The following is a 20390-nucleotide window of genomic DNA, read 5'->3' as shown; positions in this document are numbered from 1 at the left end:
TTGGCTGATGGTTTGGTTAAGTTAGCTCGGCACTCTCCTCATCAAGAAGTTTAGATGGAAGTAGAGATGGAATTAAGAGAAGATTATGAGGAGCCATGATTTATTATTTCTGTGAAAAATATTGTTTGTTACATGACTTTAAAATATATATATATATATATATTTATATTATTTTATACATAAAATGGCTCCCCAATATAAAAAATATATATCTCATTATTCTTCTATTTTGTATTCTCTTTCTATTTTGCACAAAAAAAAATTTCTTCATCCTATCAGAAATTACTTTTGTGGCATTTAATTTTTTTTTCTATGTATATATAATTATATAGCATATTGTACATACATGTATGTTTGTATATATAGTGAATTTTTTATTTTTTATTTTTTTTTCTTTTGGCCCCTTAGGTAATAAAATCCTGATTCTGTCATTGGATGGAAGAAGTCCCACCCTTTTTGGTGGCGTTAGCTAGCATTGAGGTTATTACTTTCTAATTTTTGTTTTCCACCATCTTAAAAAAAAGTGTTTAAAAAAAAAAAAAAAAACAAATTGGAGCCTTACCAATCCATACAATCGGTCCAAACCTATGATGGAATGGTGGCTCTAAAAAATGAACAACGATTCACGGTTTGAGCCTACCAGTTCCAGCTTGGAACGTAATCAAACCGTTCAATATATATATACACATAGTGAGACTATATGTGTATATATATGCACATTTCAATTGGGTTGTTAACTATTTTCAGTGTTTTGATTGCAATTTTTGAATTGGTATCTTCAAATGCATTTTGTATATTGAATTGCTCAAATTGATTAATTTTTGAAATTGAGTTGTGGAAATTGATTAATTTTGGATTGCCCATAACCATGGAACCGAACCTTTTTCTTTGGTTTGGTTCTTGCTCATTTCCATGGGTTCTAATGGTTCGGCTCGGTTTGGCGCGGCTCGGTCCCAATTTTTTTTAGAACTGTTCATCTTAGAACCGGACCAAAAACCCAACACCAATGCTATTAGAGTTTAAAAGAGATGTGGAAACAAAGGAAACAGAGCAATGAGCATATATTTTACAGTCCAGAACAAGTTTACAGAACAAGAATTATTATAGGAGTCATATAGGTTTCACAATACATAATTGAACAAATTTCACTTTAGTCCCTCATGGTTTAACCTATTTGCACACAACCCTTATCATTTATAAGAACATAATTCCCTATGATTTCTAGACTAAAGAGTACCGTTGGACCCTTTAAAAGCTAGATTAAAAAAAAAAAAAAAAAAACTAAAATATCCTTATACATAAGTAATCTCATTGCGTAAAACATGGACATTTTCGTTATTTTTTTAGGAGACAAAATTCACTTTAACCTCAATGTACTATTTTCATCTTGGCATGCACTTAACATTAAGTTAGGTGGAAAGCGATATATTTCAGTTTACAAACCATATAAATGTTATTTGCAAATGAGTCAAACTACGAAGAGGTAAAATGAAATTTACCTTACATAATTTAAGGATATATCTCAATGAGGGACCTTAAACCACAGATGGGTGTGATCTTGTAGTGACTAAAGCCAGCCTCTAAGAAAATCTTTTCCCATTCTTTCTCACTTCTTTCTCTTCCAGTGACCAAAACCATCATCAATATGTCAAAAACAAGCTTTGTCTCGGTAATGTCATGTTCATCTCTGTCCCCATCTACCACCATGTCTATGATGATAACCTTCCCTCCATCTTCCTTGCTTGGAATAGCTTCTCTGCATCTCTTCAGTATCTTTACGCAGTTCTCGTCACTCCAATTGTGCAAAACACACTGCCATTTTCAAGTCCAAAAACACATTCAAGTTCAATTGATTATCTTAAAGTTTACTTTGCTTATTATATGAACATTAATTGCTTTATAGAATACTTCTCAGAATAATCCAGCGACAAATACTTGAAAACTGTTTTTCTAGTATCAATTGTCAGTACCGTGGAATTGGATAAAATGGCCCAAATAATGAATCAGAGCACATGCAGCCATCTCCTTAACTTATGGTTTCCTTGTTTTTCCTTAATGAAAGAAATAATGGGAGAAAAATGATAATTTGCTACAATTCTCGTAAATTGTACACATTTTTGGTGTTAATAGGAGTGGAAAATTAAAGTTCTTTGACGTATATAACCTTTTCAGATAGTTTTATTGTTAAGTATAATTTTGATTTCGTCAATCAATATGTCCGTTCAACAAATAAATAACAGTTCTATAGATCAATATGTAGGATCTTGGATCATCAAAAATGATTTCTCTTTAGAATTCGGCTATTTGATCAATCTATTCTGAAGCAACTCAACATCAAATTAAATCCAAAACACAAAAAAATAAAAATAAATAAAAGACTGAAATTTACTGAAATAACTTGATGAGAGAGGAATTGCCCTACATATATGATGCAAATCCTAAAATTTGCTCAATTACCAGATTCAATCACTGGAACTAAGAATTCAAAAAATTGCATACCTTGAAGAAAATGGCATCCGCGGATGGGAAAGACTGAAACATATTGCCCCCAACATAGTTCAAGTTCTTCTCCTCTGGCAAGTTCTCAACAACATGTGGAAGATCAAAAACAGTGCATTTTATACCAGGAAACGCCTCGGAAATGATCCGAGCATTGATACCGGTACCACCCCCTACATCAACCAATGAATTCAGTCCTCCAAACACTGCCTCACAGTCTCTAACCACCAAGCTCATCATTCTTGAGTCACTGCCCATTGCTTCATTGAAAATGTTATTGAATTTTGGGTTTTTGTCACAAAACTCCCACATGGCAACCCCATGTGCAGTCTCAAATGCTGTTTCTTCATTCCTTCTAAACCAATCTCCCAAAAACTGCCATGGGGTGACCAAAACCGGATCGACCATGGCTTGGACAAATGGTGACAAATTGGCCATTTCACTTTTGATGAGAAGCTTAGATGATGGAGTGAGGACATACCCTTCTTGATCTCCATGATTTGGATCAATTTTCATTGTCGCAAAAAACCCCAAGTGAATTAACAAGGACATGATTCTGTGGAGAGAATTGGTTTTTGAGGGAGGCAATTGGAGAGAAGAGACTAAGTCAGGGAGAGAGATGGGTTTTTTGTGGTTGTGAATTATATCTGGTATGCCTAGCTGAACTGCACAGCTGAGTGACATGGAGTTTGCAAAACTGAATGCATGTTTGTATATGTGGGATTGAGCTTGAAACAACTCTCTTGCTCCTAATTGGTCATTGTGGAGATCCATGAAGATAGCTAAGCTGGCCTTGTAGGCCTTGCTTGGATGGATGAGTAATGGTATTAGTGTGTTTGACGAAGAACAAATTTTTAGCAGGATATATATGAAGAGAAATGGTGAACTTTATAGCCTTGTTTGTTTGGTAGACCAGGAGAGGATTGGTCTGGTAAGATCGCGGAATCCAACATGGGTTTCATTTCAATTTTATTTATTTATTTATTTATTGTGTGTGTGAAAAATTTCAAATCATTGCAGAATTTTAAAAATAATTACAAATTAGTGATAATTTTATTAATATTTATAATTAAAATTATAAGATTTCCTTACATATATAATAATTTTCTTAAATTAACATTGATAGGTTATTTCTCTCCCCCACCAAATTTTTTTTCTTGTTCCTACATTTTTTTTTTTTTTTGAAAACGATACATTGTGTTTGATTGGCTAAAATGGATAAGCTTGATAATATCATGATATTGCTACTCTGCCAAAGGGAGATTAACAATTACACCCCCAAGGCCATGTTGGTTTGGGCAGACTGGATTAGGTTGGATTAAAATTCTCATGATTAATAGTCCTAGGACTACAAATTCCTTTGGAATGCGTATCCTATCTTATGTTTGGATTGAGGTAGGATTATAAGAAAGAACTAATAGTTTAGACTTTGGCTTTGTCCTCAAATTTATATCCCACTCCCCTCTATAAGATTGAATAATCTACCATATGTGACATACCATATCCGGATGGATTGTTAGTCTGTATTTTAATTGTTTAACCAAACATTGAATTAATAATTTTGTTGGACTATTAGTCCAGTCCCAAACTCATCTTCATCCAAATAAACATGGCCTAATAGTATTCCTAATCTTATAGCCATGAGATTAGTCATATCACATCATTTAATGGTCAAAAATAATTATTGTCCTCTTATCACATATTTTATCATATCAAAATTAAGGGCATGTTTGATTGGGTGGATTAGAGCATGGGGTTGAGATTATTAATCCGTAGGCCCAATTATCCTATGTTTGTTTTAATATTTTGGTTTAGTATTATTAATCCAATGAATTATTAATCCAACAAATTTGTAGAATTATTAGTAATGGGTAGGGGTGAGATTATTAATCCAATGGATATTAATTCAATTGGATAGTGAATACTACACTAATTTAATAAGATTATTAATATTTTACTATTAATCTTGTGCATCAAACATGACCTAAAAGTATAGTACAAGTACTCTCACAATATATATCTCATCATCTATTTTACATATTACGAATCCTAACCTTAACCTAATCGTGTTATTAACCAAGCAATGTCAAGAAATTTAGTCCACCAATCAAACATTTCCTATGAGTAATGATATACAATTGAAGATTTGTACATAATTTTTATATAAAATGATAAAAGCGTTTTTCATTTCTAAAAATAAATTTTATATAATTTTATTACTTCTTGATTTGTAGTAATAAAAATTTTAAATGTAAAACAAAGACCAATTATAATAATGTATTTTTGGTGATGGCGGTGATCCATGAAGCCTCCAACATTGGCTTTTATTGATAACTAATGGTACGGGAGTGTAAAAAAAGTACGACACATAAAAAAATATTTAAAATTTTATTTTGAAAAGTAATGTGTAGTCTAAATTTAATTTTATATAATGAGATTTATATTTAAAATAAATTTGAATTATATATTGCCTTTTTTGAGTATTTTTGTAAATATATATACATTTTTTTTTTTTTTTTTTGGGTTCATACCATTTTTGTAAAGAAGTGTTTAACAAGAATAAATTGTAGCCAGCATATAAAGATAAGTGATATTGGGGTCTTTTGGGAAAAAAAAAAAAAAAAAAAAGTTAGTTTTTAGCTTTTTATCCATTTTAGGTTATATTATCTCTTATATTTTTTATCCACAAAAAGATAAAATAGACTAAAAAAATCAAAAAATCAATTTTTCACTAATTTCTCAAAATACCAAATTATCACGAGTAAGGATCACCTCCTTGACTTTCCTACTTAACTTCCTACTTGATGGGTCATTGGGCCAACTTTTAGGTCTAATTTTGATCTACCGAACCTTTCACATTTTAAAAGTTGTCATGTATATCATACTTTAAAAAATCAAGTCGATCAGATATCAAAAGGTATGTGACCTAAAAGTTTTATTAAACAATAAAATTGCTTATTATTTTTTTTTAATAAACTATTTTTAGTTCTTCCGATATTCGATCAATTTAATTTTTTACAAGTATGATTTATATGATAAATTCTAAAATATGAACGATTTGGATCATTGAAATTGAGCATAAAAATAGACCCAATAGCTCATCAAATAAAGACTTAAGGTGGAGAGTCAAGGAGGGGATACTTGTCAATTATCACACCAACTAAGGGGCTGTTTGGGATGTTCTAAATAAATACACTTTTTGACTTTTTATAAAATATGGATTGGGTTTGAAGTGATGTACTACATGTAATGTGACTTAAATAATATGATATGATTTAAATAGAATAGTAACTTTTTAATTTTTTGACTTTTTTTAAAGATGCCAAACTTAACGTAAATGAATTTTTATATTATGAAGGAAAAAGCCTCAGACGCCCACTGGGGTGGCCCCAGGCCACAGTGAGGTGTGATTGGTCCCTTCTCCTCCTCCTTCTTCTTCTTCTTCCACCTCCTCTTTTTTTTTTGTTTTTTTTAATGTTTTTTTTGAGATCCAATGACCATCCCCACACATCCAATGGCCATCCCCCATTTGTATTATGAAATAAGAGGACCGATACTCAAGTCCACTGATGAGTCCAAAACATCAGTTCCAAAAAAAACAAAAAACAAAAAAGTCCAAAACATGCGGTTAACGAAACCACTTGTTTGAATAAATTATTTATGAATTTTATTTTATTTTATTTTTTATACAAAATTTATTTGAATATATAGTTTTCTTATTTGATCGAGTTAATTTCTTACAAAGATGATGTATTCAATAAATTTTAAAATATGAACAGTTTAAATTATCGAAATAAAACTTAAAAGTGAATTCAATAAGCCAAATAACACCTCTCCAGTTCTATTTGAGACTGGAAGAAGCTAATCCCACAAGAAAAAAAATGAGAGCGAAAGATATGGCCAGCTGATGCGAAAGAGATGATGCATTTTAATATGAGAGAATTACAACGTAGCCCATTCTTTTTAAATATAGTTTTAAATCAACGGTGAAATTTATAAACATTAACAATTGAATTTATAATTTTTTTCATTAATATGTAAATATTTTCTAAATTTGCCACTGAGGTGTAATTTTCACTTTTAATATTATGTGCTAAGATTTAGAATTCTTTCTTGAGATTTAATAAACTTGTGTTTATATTATTGATTTGAGTAGAAATTTAAAAAGATAATACATTTAATTTCAATTTTTTTTTTTTTAAATTCATACTCTACCCAAATTCATGATTTAGATACAATATACGTTGGATTATAGATTTGAAAACAGAGAGATATGGAAGAGATGAAAACAGGGAATTTCTGTATGTATATTGATATGTCTATCTGTGTTGTTTAGCTCGTTTATATAGAGGAGTTATAAGCCGAAAGAGAAAACATTAATGATGAAAGCATTACTAACATAATGAGTAAAGTAGCACTAACATATAATATGCTAACAGCTACAATCACGGCTAACCCACTGATTGTGTAGTTTAATATAACAAAGCTAAATTCCTTCAATTACTCAATATGATTTCCAACACTCCCCCTTAAGTTGGAGAGTGAATGTTGAGAAGTCCCAACTTGTGACTCAGGTAATTGAAGCTATCCCGCCCCAAGGCTTTCGTAAATATGTCTGCAAGCTCATCTTGTGAAGAAATGTAGATTGGAGAAATTTCACCAGCTTGTAGCTTCTCTCTCACAATGTGACAATTTATTTCAATATGTTTCGTTCTTTCGTGATAAACAGGATTTGCCGCTATATGTAATGCAGCTTGATTATCACAATACAAAGGAGCAGGGCCTTTTTGGTTGACTCTTAAATCTCACAATATATATCGCAGCCATGTAATTTCAAGGCATGTGTTCGCCATGGCCCTGTACTCGGCTTCTGCAGATGAACGAGCCACAGTTGGCTGTTTCTTGGATTTCCATGAGACAAGGGAGTGACCTAGAAACACACAATAACCTGTAGTTGATCTTCTTGTTGTTGGACAACCTGCATGATTTGAATCACAATAAGCTTTTAACTCAAGATTGTTTATAGCCGGGAAAAACAATCCTTGGCCAGGTGTACCCTTAATGAATCGCAAGACACGAAGTGCGGCCTCCATGTGTGGTTTTCTGGGTTGGTGCATAAACTGACTCAAATTCTGAACTGCAAAAACAATGTTTGGTCTTGTGACAGTAAGATAAATTAATTTTCCAACCAACCTCCTATATCTCGTTGGATCATTGAGTATAGCACCATCTGTGGTTTGTAATTTCACATTTTGTTCCATTGGACACTTTTCTGGCCGTGCCCCCGTTAAACCTGCATCGTGTAAAATATCTAGAGCATATTTCCTTTGGGACAAAAAAAGACCTTTCTTGGATCGCGAAAATTCAATGCCTAAAAAATACTTCAAGTCACCGAGATCCTTGATGCGAAACTGTTTGAGAAGGAAAGATTTAAGGTGTTCTATTTCTTCAAGATTATTGCCTGTAATGATAATATCATCAACGTAGATGAGCACTCCTGTAAAAGAATCGCCATCAACTTTGGTAAAGAGGGAATAGTCAGCCATAGATTGGTGAAAACCCGTTTTCTTAATAGCAGTTGAAAATTTGGAGAACCAGTTACGAGAAGCTTGTTTCAGCCCATAAAGAGATTTATGAAGCCGACACACCAGATTCTCCCCCTATCGGCAAAGGCCAGGAGGAGAAACCATATAGACCTCCTCGTGCAAGTCACCATGGAGGAAGGCATTTGTAACATCAAGTTGGTGAAGAAACCAATTACGAGCAGTAGCAACAGACAAAAGACAACGGAGAGTAGTAAGCTTGGCAGTAGGAGAGAAAGTCTCAATGTAATCAACACCCTCGATTTGGGTGTAACCTTTGGCGACGAGACGAGCTTTGTAACGCTCAATGGTGCCATCAGATTTGTATTTGAGTTTAAACACCCATTTGCAGCCAATGGGTTGATGACCAGCCGGTAAGGGCATAAGGGTCCAAGTGCGATTGAGTTGCAATGCATCTAACTCAACCGTCATAGCAAGTAGCCAGTTAGGATCTAAAGCAGCTTGAGCATAGGAAGTGGGCTCAGTGGGGCCTGAAATGTTAGCAAGAAACACACGGTGCGAAGGAGAAAAACGGTGAGTGGAAAGGTAATGAGACAAGGGGTGTTTAGTACCTGAAGGAAGAGCCGGCAGCGAGGATGACGGAGCAGGGGAAGCAGAAGCAAAAGACAGAAGGTAATCGCAGTGCCAAAGAGGGGGCTGCGTAGAATGGGTCGAGCGACGTTGGGGCAGGGAAGGAGGAACAGAGGTGGGAGAAGGAGGCAACGATGTAGGCGAAGGTGGAGGATTTTGGGAGGAAGCGGGTGTGGGTGAGGGTGCGGGCGTAGGTAAGGAGGAGGTGTGGTCTGGTTGAGAAAGAGGTAAGACAGTAGGGCGAGTGCAAATTGGGTTAGAAGGAGAGTTGGGCTGGTAAGGAAAAAAGGTTTCAAAAAATTTGACATCCCGACTCACAAGAAAAGTTTTAGAATCCAAGTCATAAAGTTTGTAACCCTTGTGGCCGGTGGGATAACCAAGAAAGACACAACGTCGTGCACGGGAGGCAAACTTATGAGCAGGATGAACAACGGTAGCATAACATAAACATCCAAAAACACAAAGATGGGCAAGAGGCGGTAGTTTATGATAAAGTAACTCAAAGGGAGATTTATTGGCCAACAAAGGGGTAGGTAAATGATTAATGAGGTATACAGCGGTTAGCACACACTCACCCCAAAAAGACAAGGGAATGTGTGATTGAAAACGCAAAGCACGAGCAATGTTAAGAATATGCCGGTGTTTGCGCTCAACCACCCCATTTTGCTGAGGAGTGGAAACACATGAGTGTTGAAATTCGACACCAGTATTAAGAAAAAAATCCCGCATGGAAATAAATTCGGAGCCATTATCGCTTCTAAGAGTTTTGATGCTGACATTAAACTGATTATGTCATACCCCAAACCCGCCCCTAGAAGTTTGGGCATGACCACTTCAGAAACGGACACTTAACCTGTTATATATAACATATGGGGCCTGAACGAAAGTATTAAATATCAAAATTTGACAATAGAAACAAACTCCATTGAGCTACTACTATCATGCCAGGATCACAAACTTTAAACAGACAAATAAAATCTAAAACATACAACTGAATATCGGATATATACGCACATATATACAAGCCCAGCTCTATAATTGGGCATACATCAAAAACATTCCGGAAGAAACTATTATACACATTTCAACCTTAGGCCAATAACTAAAGCGTAGCGCCAAAAGTTTGTCAAGATTTCACAAAAATATGAGTGGCTTCATCTAGAGTCTGGGCACTCAAAGGTTGACAAAAAGAACGAGCATCATGGCTCAGGATTAACCACTTGGTTGTTTACCTACAGAAACAGACATAACATAAAGTGAGGCAAACTCAGTGGGTAATAGTACTTAAATGCTCAATTTACACATAACATCTAGCAACGCATACTTAAATACAAAGATCACGCAGTTAATCTGTTCCTGTTTTCATTTCAAAATGGCCTTAGGCCCAATCGTGAGACATAGTGGCTTAAAACCCTTGAACACATTAACATTAAACTTTTAAACATGATGGCATATAGCCCTTGAACATATGGCATGGAGCCCTTAAACATGGTGGCATATAGCCCTTGTACATATGGCATGATGCCCTTATCAGAATGGCATAAAGCCCTTGTCAGAATGGCATTACAGCCCTTGAACATATAGATATATGAACTCAAGAGGTGTCTCACACGGATTCTAGAGGTGACTCACATTGTAGCACTTAGTTCCGTGTAGCACTTTGTTTCATATTAGAATGGCATAAGCCCTTATCAGATTGGCATTACAGCCCTTATCAAAATGGCATTAAGCCCTTAAAACATATTGGCATTAAAGCCCTTGAAACATATCGGCATTAAAGCCCTTGAAACATGTCGGCATTAAAGCCCTTGAAATATATATATATCTATATGAACCCAAGAGGTGTCTCACACGGATTCTAGAGGTGACTCACATCGTAGCACTTAGCTCCGTGTAGCACTTTGTTTCATTTCATAACAACTTATACAGATGGCCATGAGCCTCATAACTTTCACAGAATGGCTTTCAGTCTCATAATTTTCACATATGTATGGACTCAAGAGGTGTCTCACATGGACTCTAGCGGTGGCTCACAATGTAGCACTTAGTTCCAAGTAGCACTTTGTTCCATACCAATAATTAACAGGTCTTACAGACCAAACCATACATAAATGTCATACCATAAACGGAAATAAATTCATACATATGCATTATGCTTGAATCATTAACAGAAATCAGAATTCATACTTACTTATACTTAGCCTTTTAATAGCGCTGGCAAATCAATAAAAAGCATTCTTGTTAGTTCCATAAAGAAATTCCTCAACATTGTGAACTTATAGTACACTTGAACTTGTACATATGTAAGCATGTAACGTAGCTTGTAACATACTTAAGCTTGTATCGTACTTAAACTTGTAACATACTTAATTTTGTAACGCACTTAAACTTGTAACATACTTAAGCTTGTAACGTACTTAAACTTGTAACATACTTGAACTTATAACATGCATGAACTTGTAACATGCGTCTACTTGTAATATACTTGAACTTATAACATGCGTGAACTTGTAACATGTGTCTACTTGTAACATACTTGATCTTATAACATACATGGACTTATAACATACTTGGACTTGTAACATACATGAACTTATAACATACTTAAACTTGAAAACTTGTAACACATTTAAACTTGTATATACTTGTACTTGTAACCTTACTTAAACTTGTACATATTTGAACTTGTTACATATATAAACTTGTAACATTCTTGAGTTTGTAACATTCTTGACTTATAGCATACGTAAACTTATAACAGACTTAAACTTAGAACATACGTAAACTTGTAACTTAATTATTTGAACCACGGTATTATTACCCCTGGGTAAGGGCCTTGTGCTAAAGATTATGTGAATACTTCTACATATATGAATAATCATTCATTAAGTTAATAGAAAACAGAGCATTTCTTGTTATATCATATCATTATCATGCGCTTAACAAAATAGAATAATTCATATTCTTATGTGGGTTGCATACTGATGGTAAACCTTTACATTCATATCATAGATTCTAAACGATCTTGGGTCCCTTTGTAACATAATCTTAGATTCACACAAATATCATTCTTCAAGGATGAACATAGGTTCCACTTATTCTTTAAAAAATAACATAGCATGCTGATAAATAACAAATGGCTAATATTCGTCATTAACAGAACATAAGGATTCCAAAATCATACCAACGTACACGAATCTTTCAGTGTTCATATAAGTTCACATTGCTTTCCAATTGTCATAAATGTTCGTATAACATTTACAAGGAACAGAGCATTAGTGACAATAATTGTCAACAGTAGATAAAATGTACATTTTTGTACTACTACTCACAGTGTTCAGGTGCTTGGTCCGCCCCTGTAGCTGACCCTACACAAGTCATAATACACATAGAAATCGGGTTACATATAATTATTCCGTTCTTAACTTGTTTAATTCTCTTTATACCAAATTACACATCAATTTGCAATTCAACATATTTCAAATTAAATCCTTGAATCTCCTTTCAACATTCCACAACCGAATTCATGTCTTCCATATCCTTGATAGATTAATTTCCCAAGTTTTCCTTTACATTATAGCATGAATTACAACGTTCATAACAAAGTTCATTCGCAAATTTTAAACATAATTTTCAAACATTTCCAAATTCCAATTAGACGTACATATAAAATTCAATATCTCAATTTCATTATTCTACCTTCAATTTGGGCCAAATCATTGGTTATCATCATTAATCAACCTAGGGTTTCAAGAAAATATTGAAATTGCAAAAAGAAAATCAAACTTATTAACCCATTACTTTATTCCAATCTTTTCCATTGATTATACACCTAGGATTCATAATCCACCATTTTAACCCATTAATTTAACTCCCAAGATTCCATACCTCAAGAATCAAGCAAGCTTTGGTGAGATTCCTCCATAATTTCGGAATTCCATCGGTGGAAAATGTTGATCTTCATGCCTTCTTCACTCCTTGGTGGAAGATCTTGATCAAAACTTAGAGAAATGGTGAGGATTTGGGATCAAAACCCTAGGGTTTTCGGACCTAGGGAGAGAGGAGAGAAGAGGGGAAAAGAAAAATGTAAGAAATGATCTCAAAATCCCGTTTTTAAGTTGCTGTACTTGCGAAACCCGCTCGAGCGTCCTTATTCCCGCTCGAGCGTACCTGCTCTCAGCACAGATTCCAAAACTTCAAACAGGCATAACTCTCCCATCCGGACTCCGTTTTAGGTCATTCTCGTGGTCAAATTGAAGCCCCGAAGATAAGCTTTCCAATGGTTCTAACCTCAAATCCAAATTCAAAGTGTGGCGAAAGAAAAAGGCAAAAGAGTGCCGGCTGATCGTAGACGAATTATTCGAATTAAAGTTTTTGGTCCAATCTTACTTTACCATCATATTACCACCTCAAGCAAGACCCCAAAATAAAATGAGGTTCCAAACATACCAATAAAAATGTCAAAAATGAACCCACGTGTCTCAGAAATTCAAATTCAACCTAGAGACCCGCTCGAGCGCCCAACCTTGCGCTCGAGCGTACGGACCAACAAAGCCTCCCGCTCGAGCGACCATTTTTACGCTCGAGAGGAAATTTACAACCCTCAGAATCTCAAGCCATCTGCAAAATTGCTGGGAGCCCCAAAATTACGCTCGAGCGCCAACTACTCCGCTCGAGCGGAGGGAAAAATTTCAGATTGTTCGGTAAAGGTCACCAATTCCGGTTTCAAAGGCATAACCCAACAGATAGTTCTTCAATTCCAATAGAAAACACATTAACCCCTAATTAAATAAGGATAACTTTCTATACGCATTTTAGGGTCATTACAGATTATAGACTAGGGCAAAGAAAGCTTTAAGCAAGGCCTGTGTTTCAGATTTGTATGTCATCAAGAAGACCCAAGTACACCTAGTAAAATCATCCACGATTGTAAAGAAGTAACGTGCACCAGTATGTGAGGGAATGCGATGTGGACCCCAAATATCACAATGAAGTAATTCAAATGGTGAAACAGTTAATGTTGTACTTAAGGGAAAGGGAATGCGGGTTTGGTTAGCCATAGGACAAACAACACAATCATTATTAAATGAAATAGACATGGAGGGAAACAATTTAGATAAGAGTTGAAGACGAGCTGATGAAGGATGCCCAAGACGTTGGTGCCAGATTGAGGACAGTGATGAGACATGACAGGAAAGTGGGGCTGTGGTCAATGGCGACATGTAGTAGAGTCCATTATTCTGCTTCCCCCAGCCAATCATCTTCCCCGAAGCCAAGTCCTGGATGACACAAAAATCAGCAAAAAGAATGATGCAGCAATGAAGGGATTTGGTGAGTTTACTAGCAGATAGTAAATTTAAACGAAAAGAAGGAACGTGAAGAACTTGGTCTAAAGTGATGTCTTTATTGAAAAGAATGGTGCCTGTAGAATCAATAGGAATTGACGATCCTGTAGGTAGGGTAATGGAAGGAATAGGAGATGGATGACTATGAGAAAAAAAAGAGGAATCGGATGTGATATGATCCGTGGCTCCACTGTCAAGAATCCATGAATGAGAAAAAATTGAATTAATGGATGGAATAGAGGGATGAAACTGACCTGCTGCATTAGCAAAGACATCGGAGGTTTCGGAGGATGATTTGGACAAGTTTGCCATGGCAGTGGTGAGTTGTTTGCATTGCTCCTCAGAAAGCCCAGCAAGAACCTGGTGCAAGATATGGGTTGCCGAATCAGAATGACTAGCAAGGTTTCTGTGGGCTGGCTACTGTTGTGTGGAAGGGTCCATGGTGTGAACTTGGTGGATGGAATGGTTTCCACACGGATTGGTGTTGTTTCATTTGTTCCCATCACGCTGCTGTTGTTGAATATAGCCATGATTGTCTGCATTGGTGCCCTTTCCATGAAATAACCTTTGTCCGGGCGGGTATCCATGTAATTTGTAACACGTCTCGATATTGTGTCCATCACGATCATAGTAGGAGCAATGTAGATCAAAAGAGGATGAACGATCTCCGGACTGATATGGATTTCTGGAATGAGAAGAGTGATTGAAGGATGAACGATCTCTTGACAGATTTTGGGTTCCAAAACGAGAAGAGTTGGAGCCTTTGTACTTATGCACTGTTGCAGCAACAGAAAAGTTTTCTGTTGAGGAGGAACCAATTTCCCGTTGTTTTTCTTCTTGAGTAATTAAAGAATATGCCTTCCGAACACTTGGTAACGGATTTATGAGAAGAATCTGACCACGTATGGCATTGTAAGACTCATTTAGACCCATGAGAAATTGCATAATTTGATCTTGTTCCCGTTGTTCACTGTAAACCTTCATTCCACTACAAGAACAAGTGGGTTGAGTTTTATAGGATGCAAGTTCATCCCATAAAGCTTTGAGTTTTGTATAGTATGTGGAGATAGGCATAGAACCTTGTGCATGTGAACTGATTGATTTTTGGATCTGGAAAATTCGTGGGGCATTGCCTAGAGAAAAACAATCATGGAAATCGTTCCAGATCTCATGTGCCATCTCAGCGTACACAACACCATCTGCTAAATCTGCTTCAACGGAGTTGAGAAGCCATGAGAGAACCATTTTGTCACAGCGTTCCCACAGGGCATAATCGATAGGCTTCTCGGTTGTGTGCGGGGCTTTGATCGTACCATTAACAAAACCAATTTTTTTTTTGGCAGTGAGAGCAATCACCATGGAGCGTCTCCATGTTACATAATTGTTTCCGTCAAGACGCTTCGAGACCAGGAAAAGGCCTGGATGATCTGATGAGTGAATAAACAAAGGGCTTGAGGGTTCAACCATGGAGTCCTTATTCTGGTTGTCACCTATGTTGAGTGAAGGCAAGGGTGTGGAAACCCTTGAAAGCTTCAAACAATAAGGATATCAAGAATCACACAAACATAGCTCTGATACCATGAAAACAGAGAGATATGGAAGAGATGAAAACAGGGAATTTCTGTATGTATATTGATATGTCTATCTGTGTTGTTTAGCTCCTTTATATAGAGGAGTTACAAGCCGAAAGAGAAAACATTAATGATGAAAGCATTACTAACATAATGAGTAAAGTAGCACTAACATATAATATGCTAACAGCTACAATCATGGCTAACCCACTGATTGTGTAGTTTAATATAACAAAGCTAAATTCCTTCAATTACTCAATATGACTTCCAACATTGGGTAGGAATTTGAAAAATAAAATTTTAAAAATATGTAAAATATAGTTATATTTTATTTGCATTTCATATAATGTTTCTTTATTCATTTCCCAATTGCTATATAAATTTATAATCTAAGCACAAAATAAGAGTACTGTTCTTCAAACCTATTTAACTCTAATTTGTACAAGGCTTTGTGGGTGTCATACATCAATCTATTTTAATGAACAATGATGTTAGAGATTTCAAATTTTTTTATTAAAAAATTATCAAATACTCACACTCATATGGGTGGTTTGGTAAATTTTTTGATAATTTTTTTACATATCCCTAACATTTTTTGCTTTCATTTTGGCCACATCATCATTTTTCTTTTAATAATAGTGCCATGCATTGAATTAAAATTAAGGGTAAAATTCACTTTACACTCATGTGATATTACTCAAGAGCACTTTACCCTGCTGTGTTTTACAAATATGCAAATGCCACCCATATGGTTTGAATTAAAGTGCACTACTAATACTGTTAACAAAAAATGCAAAAAGACATCTTTACCCTCGTTGCTGTAAACAATGTATTTCCCCTCTATTCTTTTATATTAATAGAACAGAAAATTATTAAATATTTTCGGAGTATCACGTGTCCATATTCTTTCACCAATTATCATTTATTATGTTATCTCATATTCTTCAATCACCCAATATAAAATCATAATACCATACCTTCTCCACCAATCATAATGCCATGGACCACTACATCTCTATCAATTATTATGAAATCTTATTGCATTTTGTATTTTATTTTAATGAAAATCATTTTAGTGTCCAGTTAATTTGTGATAAAACCCTCAGCGGGTGTTCGTGTATGCTAGATAGAAATCGGCTTGCTTGCTTGCAGCTTGTGCTTTGATAAGAATTCAAAAGGGAGGACCATTTCTTTGGTTGGTACAAAACTTATGTAGAAATTCATAGTCCAACTACTTGTCATGGTTACTGTTTAGGTGTTTCGCTTTTAGTTGGAGATTGGGTAAACATTGTGTGTTGATAAGATTGTTAGGTTTCCAAATGACTGATTTCTAATTTTTCTATTGTTTTTTTTCTTTGTAGATTTTTTTTTAGTCGCAATATATAGATAAATTGTTGCAGCAAGAATTTTTTTACCATTATGAGATGTATTGGTGTTGGTAAGTTATTTTTTTAAAAAAAATAAATTTGTGGTGCTTGCAATTGATCTTTTTATTATAACAAATGCATCTATATATTTTTTATAATAAATAATTATTTGCGACAATAACAAGATAGTCGCTAAAGCATAGTAAGTATTTTTTTTTTTTGTTTTTCGCCACAGCAAAATAGCAGATGCAATAAGTAAGTTAGACGGTTTCAAATAATTTGTGACCAACACTTTACCGTCATAAAAAGTATTTGTCACCCTCACATTTGTGTCCTCCATTTGTCGTGGCATGGTCGTCTCAAAAAATCTTTTGCGACTGTATTTTTCTATTTTTTGCAATGGCTTGTAATGGCCGCAACGTGCATTTTTTAGTAGTAAAAGCTTAAGTAAAAAAAACTAAAATACACTTATACATAAGTAACTTCATTGTGCAAATCGTAAACATTTTCATCATTTTTTTAGGAGACAAAGTTCACTTTAACCTCCGTGTACTATTTTCATCCTAGCATGTGTTTCCACACTTAACATTAAGTTAGGTGAAAAAGAGTACACTTTAGTTTACAAATCATAAAAAGTTTATGTGATTATTTCTAAATCATAGGAGATAATTTACAGAAGGGCCAAACTCTAAGAAGGTAAAATGAAATTTTCCCCACATAATTTAAGGATATACCTCAATGAGGGACCTTAAACCAAAGCTGGGTGTGATCTTGTAGTGACTAAAGCCAGCCTCCAAGAAAATCTTTTCCCACTCTTTCTCACTTCTTTCTCTTCCAGTCGCCAAAACCATCATGAATATGTCACAAACAAGCTTTGTCTCAGTAATGTCATGTTCATCTTTGTCCCCATCTACCACAATGTCTATGATGATAACCTTCCCTCCTTCCCTGCTTTGAATAGCTTCTCTACATCTCTTCAATATCTTTACGCAGTCCTCGTCGCTCCAATTATGCAAAACACACTGCCATTTTCAAGTCCAAAAATATATTCTAGTTCAATTGATTGCCTTAAATTTACAATACTTGCATGAACATCAAGTTTTTTTTGAATGTTTCTCAGAATAATTTTGAAACCAATGCTTGATATTTGTTCTTTACTTTAAGTTTCCCTTTTAGTTTTCTTGTTTTTGTTAATTATAAAAAAATAAAAAAAAATAAATAAAGCTATCTGCTAGAATTCTCCTAAATTGTGCGAACTTTACCCTATTCAGCAAATAAATAGTAGTTCTATATATCAATATGTATGGCCTTGAATCCTTAATAATGATTTCTCTTTAGAACTTGGCTATTTGATCAATCAACTCAAGTAACTCGATATCAAATTAAACAAAAACACAGAAATTGGCCTACATATATGATGCAATTCCTAAAATTTACTTGATTTCCATTTTGAAACATTGGAAATAATCCAGAAAAGAATTGCCTACCTTGAAGAAAATGGCATCCGCGGATGGGAAAGACTGAAACGTGTCACCTTCAACATAGTTCAAGTTCTTCCCCTCTGGCAAGTTCTCAACAACATGTGGGAGATCGAAAACTATGAATTTTATACTAGGAAATGCCTCAGAAATGATCTGAGCGATGATACCAGTGCCACCCCCTACATCAACCAATGAATTCAACCCTCCAAACACTGCCTCACAGTTCCTAATAACCAAGCCCATCATTCTTGAGTCACTAGCCATTCCTTCATTAAATAGGTTATTGAATTTCGAGTTTTTGTCGCAAAACTCCCAGATGCCAACCCCATGTGCAGTCTCAAATGTTGTTTCTTCATTGCCTCTGAACCAATCTACCAAAAACTGCCATGGAGCGACCATAACCGGATCGACCGTGGCTCGGACAAATGGTGACAAATTGGGTAATTCACTTTTGATGAGAAACCTAGATGTTGTTGGAGTGAGGACATACCCTTTTTGATCTCCATGATTTGGATCAAGTTTTGTTGTGGCAAAGAAACCCAAGTGAGTTAACAAGGACATGAGTCTGTGTAGAGCGTTGATTTTTGAGGGAGGCAATTGGAGTGATGAGACTAGGTCAGGGAGAGAGATGGGTTTTTTGTGGTTGTGAATTATGTCTGGTATGCCTAGCTGAACTGCACAGCTGAGTGAGTAGGAGAGGATTGGGATTGATAAAACGCAGAGTCCAAATAGGTTTCATCTTATTTTATTTTTTGTGAAAAATTTCATATTAGTGTAGAATTTGAAAAATAATTATAAATTAATGGTAAACTTTATCAATATCAATAATTAAAATTATAAAATTTTCCATACATATGTAATACTTTTCTCAAATTAACACTGATAGGTAATCCCCCCCCCTCCCCCTCAAATTTTATTTTTATTTTTATTTTTTTTTTCATGTTCCTACACTGTGTTTGATTGGCTAAAATGGATAGGCTTGATAATGTCGGGAGCTTCTATCTACACACACCAAATACCCTCTTTGCAAATCCTTCTCACTACACACACCAAAAAAAATCATTCCTAATTCTTTTACTCACTGTACACACATTTGATTCCACATCTACCCTCACACTCTAACACACACACACACACACACACACACACACACACCCTCAAACCCAGCTCTCCCAATGGTGCACACCCATTGAAGCTGCATCTCTCGCATTGCTCTCCCAACGATGCGAATACACCCATTGAAGCTGCGCTGCATCTCTCACATTGCTCTCCCAACGATACAAATACACCCATTGAAGCTGCGCTGCATCTCTCACATTGCTCTCCCAATGGTGCAAATAGCTCCCTGCTTCACACAGTTAGGGTAACTTTTTTCAGCAATCTTTAATTTTTTTTCATTTGCCAAATAGCTCCCAATGGCTAGCATACCCCATGTTCATTTGTAACGTAGAGTTTTTCATTTGTAATGTAGAGTTTTTCACTTGTAATGTAGAGTTTTTCATTTGTAACCGTTGTTCGGAACTGGTTTTCCGAAATATAACAATTTGTTTGGACGTAGAAATCAAAAAATAATCAATAATTTCATCAGTAGATTTCCAAAAATGTTTCATTGTTTCAATAGTCAACTTCCGAAAAATTTGAATTTGGTCAACACTCAACTTCCGAAATTATGTTTGTGTTTCGGATTTCAATTTCTGAACTGAATATGTATTTTCGGTTGTGAACTTCCAAACCGTTTTTTTTTCTTTTTTTTCTTTCTTTTGTATATTGTTGTTTGAAGGGAGCTTATATTTCCACATCCCCATTCCCCTCTTTACACACACTTAATAAACACACTTATTATAATTTACACACACTTATTATAATTTTGTTAAACACTTATTAGTAATTTCACTTGAATAAACACTTATTATAATTTCCCCACCATGGCCATGTATATTGTTGTTTGCATGGC

The 20390-nt window shown here is 35.1% G+C and overlaps 2 protein-coding genes and 1 pseudogene across 2 annotated transcripts; all 3 read right to left on the bottom strand.

Annotated features, from left to right (window-relative positions):
- Positions 1 to 1356: 1356 nt before the first annotated feature.
- LOC114299013 (trans-resveratrol di-O-methyltransferase) lies at positions 1357 to 3452 on the bottom strand. The gene is made up of 2 exons (XM_028243688.2): positions 2500 to 3452; positions 1357 to 1812 (listed from the first exon to the last, which is right to left on the bottom strand). Exons 1-2 carry the CDS (start codon positions 3271 to 3273, stop codon positions 1510 to 1512), a joined length of 1077 nt encoding a protein of 358 aa, XP_028099489.2. The 5' UTR covers positions 3274 to 3452; the 3' UTR covers positions 1357 to 1509.
- Positions 3453 to 8159: 4707 nt separating this feature from the next.
- LOC145799816 (putative mitochondrial protein AtMg00820 pseudogene) lies at positions 8160 to 8513 on the bottom strand (annotated as a pseudogene).
- Positions 8514 to 17677: 9164 nt separating this feature from the next.
- On the bottom strand, positions 17678 to 19869 carry LOC114298614 (trans-resveratrol di-O-methyltransferase-like). The gene is made up of 4 exons (XM_082889445.1): positions 19865 to 19869; positions 19592 to 19781; positions 18443 to 19150; positions 17678 to 17977 (listed from the first exon to the last, which is right to left on the bottom strand). Exons 1-4 carry the CDS (start codon positions 19867 to 19869, stop codon positions 17678 to 17680), a joined length of 1203 nt encoding a protein of 400 aa, XP_082745571.1.
- Between the last annotated feature and the right edge of the window lie 521 nt (positions 19870 to 20390).

This window comes from Camellia sinensis, chromosome 9 (assembly GCF_055761805.1).
Source record: "Camellia sinensis isolate YWXY chromosome 9, ASM5576180v1, whole genome shotgun sequence".
NCBI lineage: Eukaryota > Viridiplantae > Streptophyta > Magnoliopsida > Ericales > Theaceae > Camellia > Camellia sinensis.
The sequence above is the reverse complement of the archived record's forward strand: the minus strand, read 5'-3'. Positions and strand labels throughout refer to the sequence as shown.

Coding starts and splice junctions, on each gene's coding strand:
- LOC114299013 (XM_028243688.2), bottom strand. CDS start 3,273: ATGGATCTCCACAATGACCAATTAGGAGCAAGAGAGTTGTTTCAAGCT. Junction 1,813..2,499: donor CGGATGCCATTTTCTTCAAG/GTATGCAATTTT, acceptor TGAAAATGGCAG/TGTGTTTTGCACAATTGGAG.
- LOC114298614 (XM_082889445.1), bottom strand. Junction 19,151..19,591: donor TGGGAGAGCTGGGTTTGAGG/GTGTGTGTGTGT, acceptor GGACTCTGCGTT/TTATCAATCCCAATCCTCTC. Junction 17,978..18,442: donor CGGATGCCATTTTCTTCAAG/GTAGGCAATTCT, acceptor TGAAAATGGCAG/TGTGTTTTGCATAATTGGAG.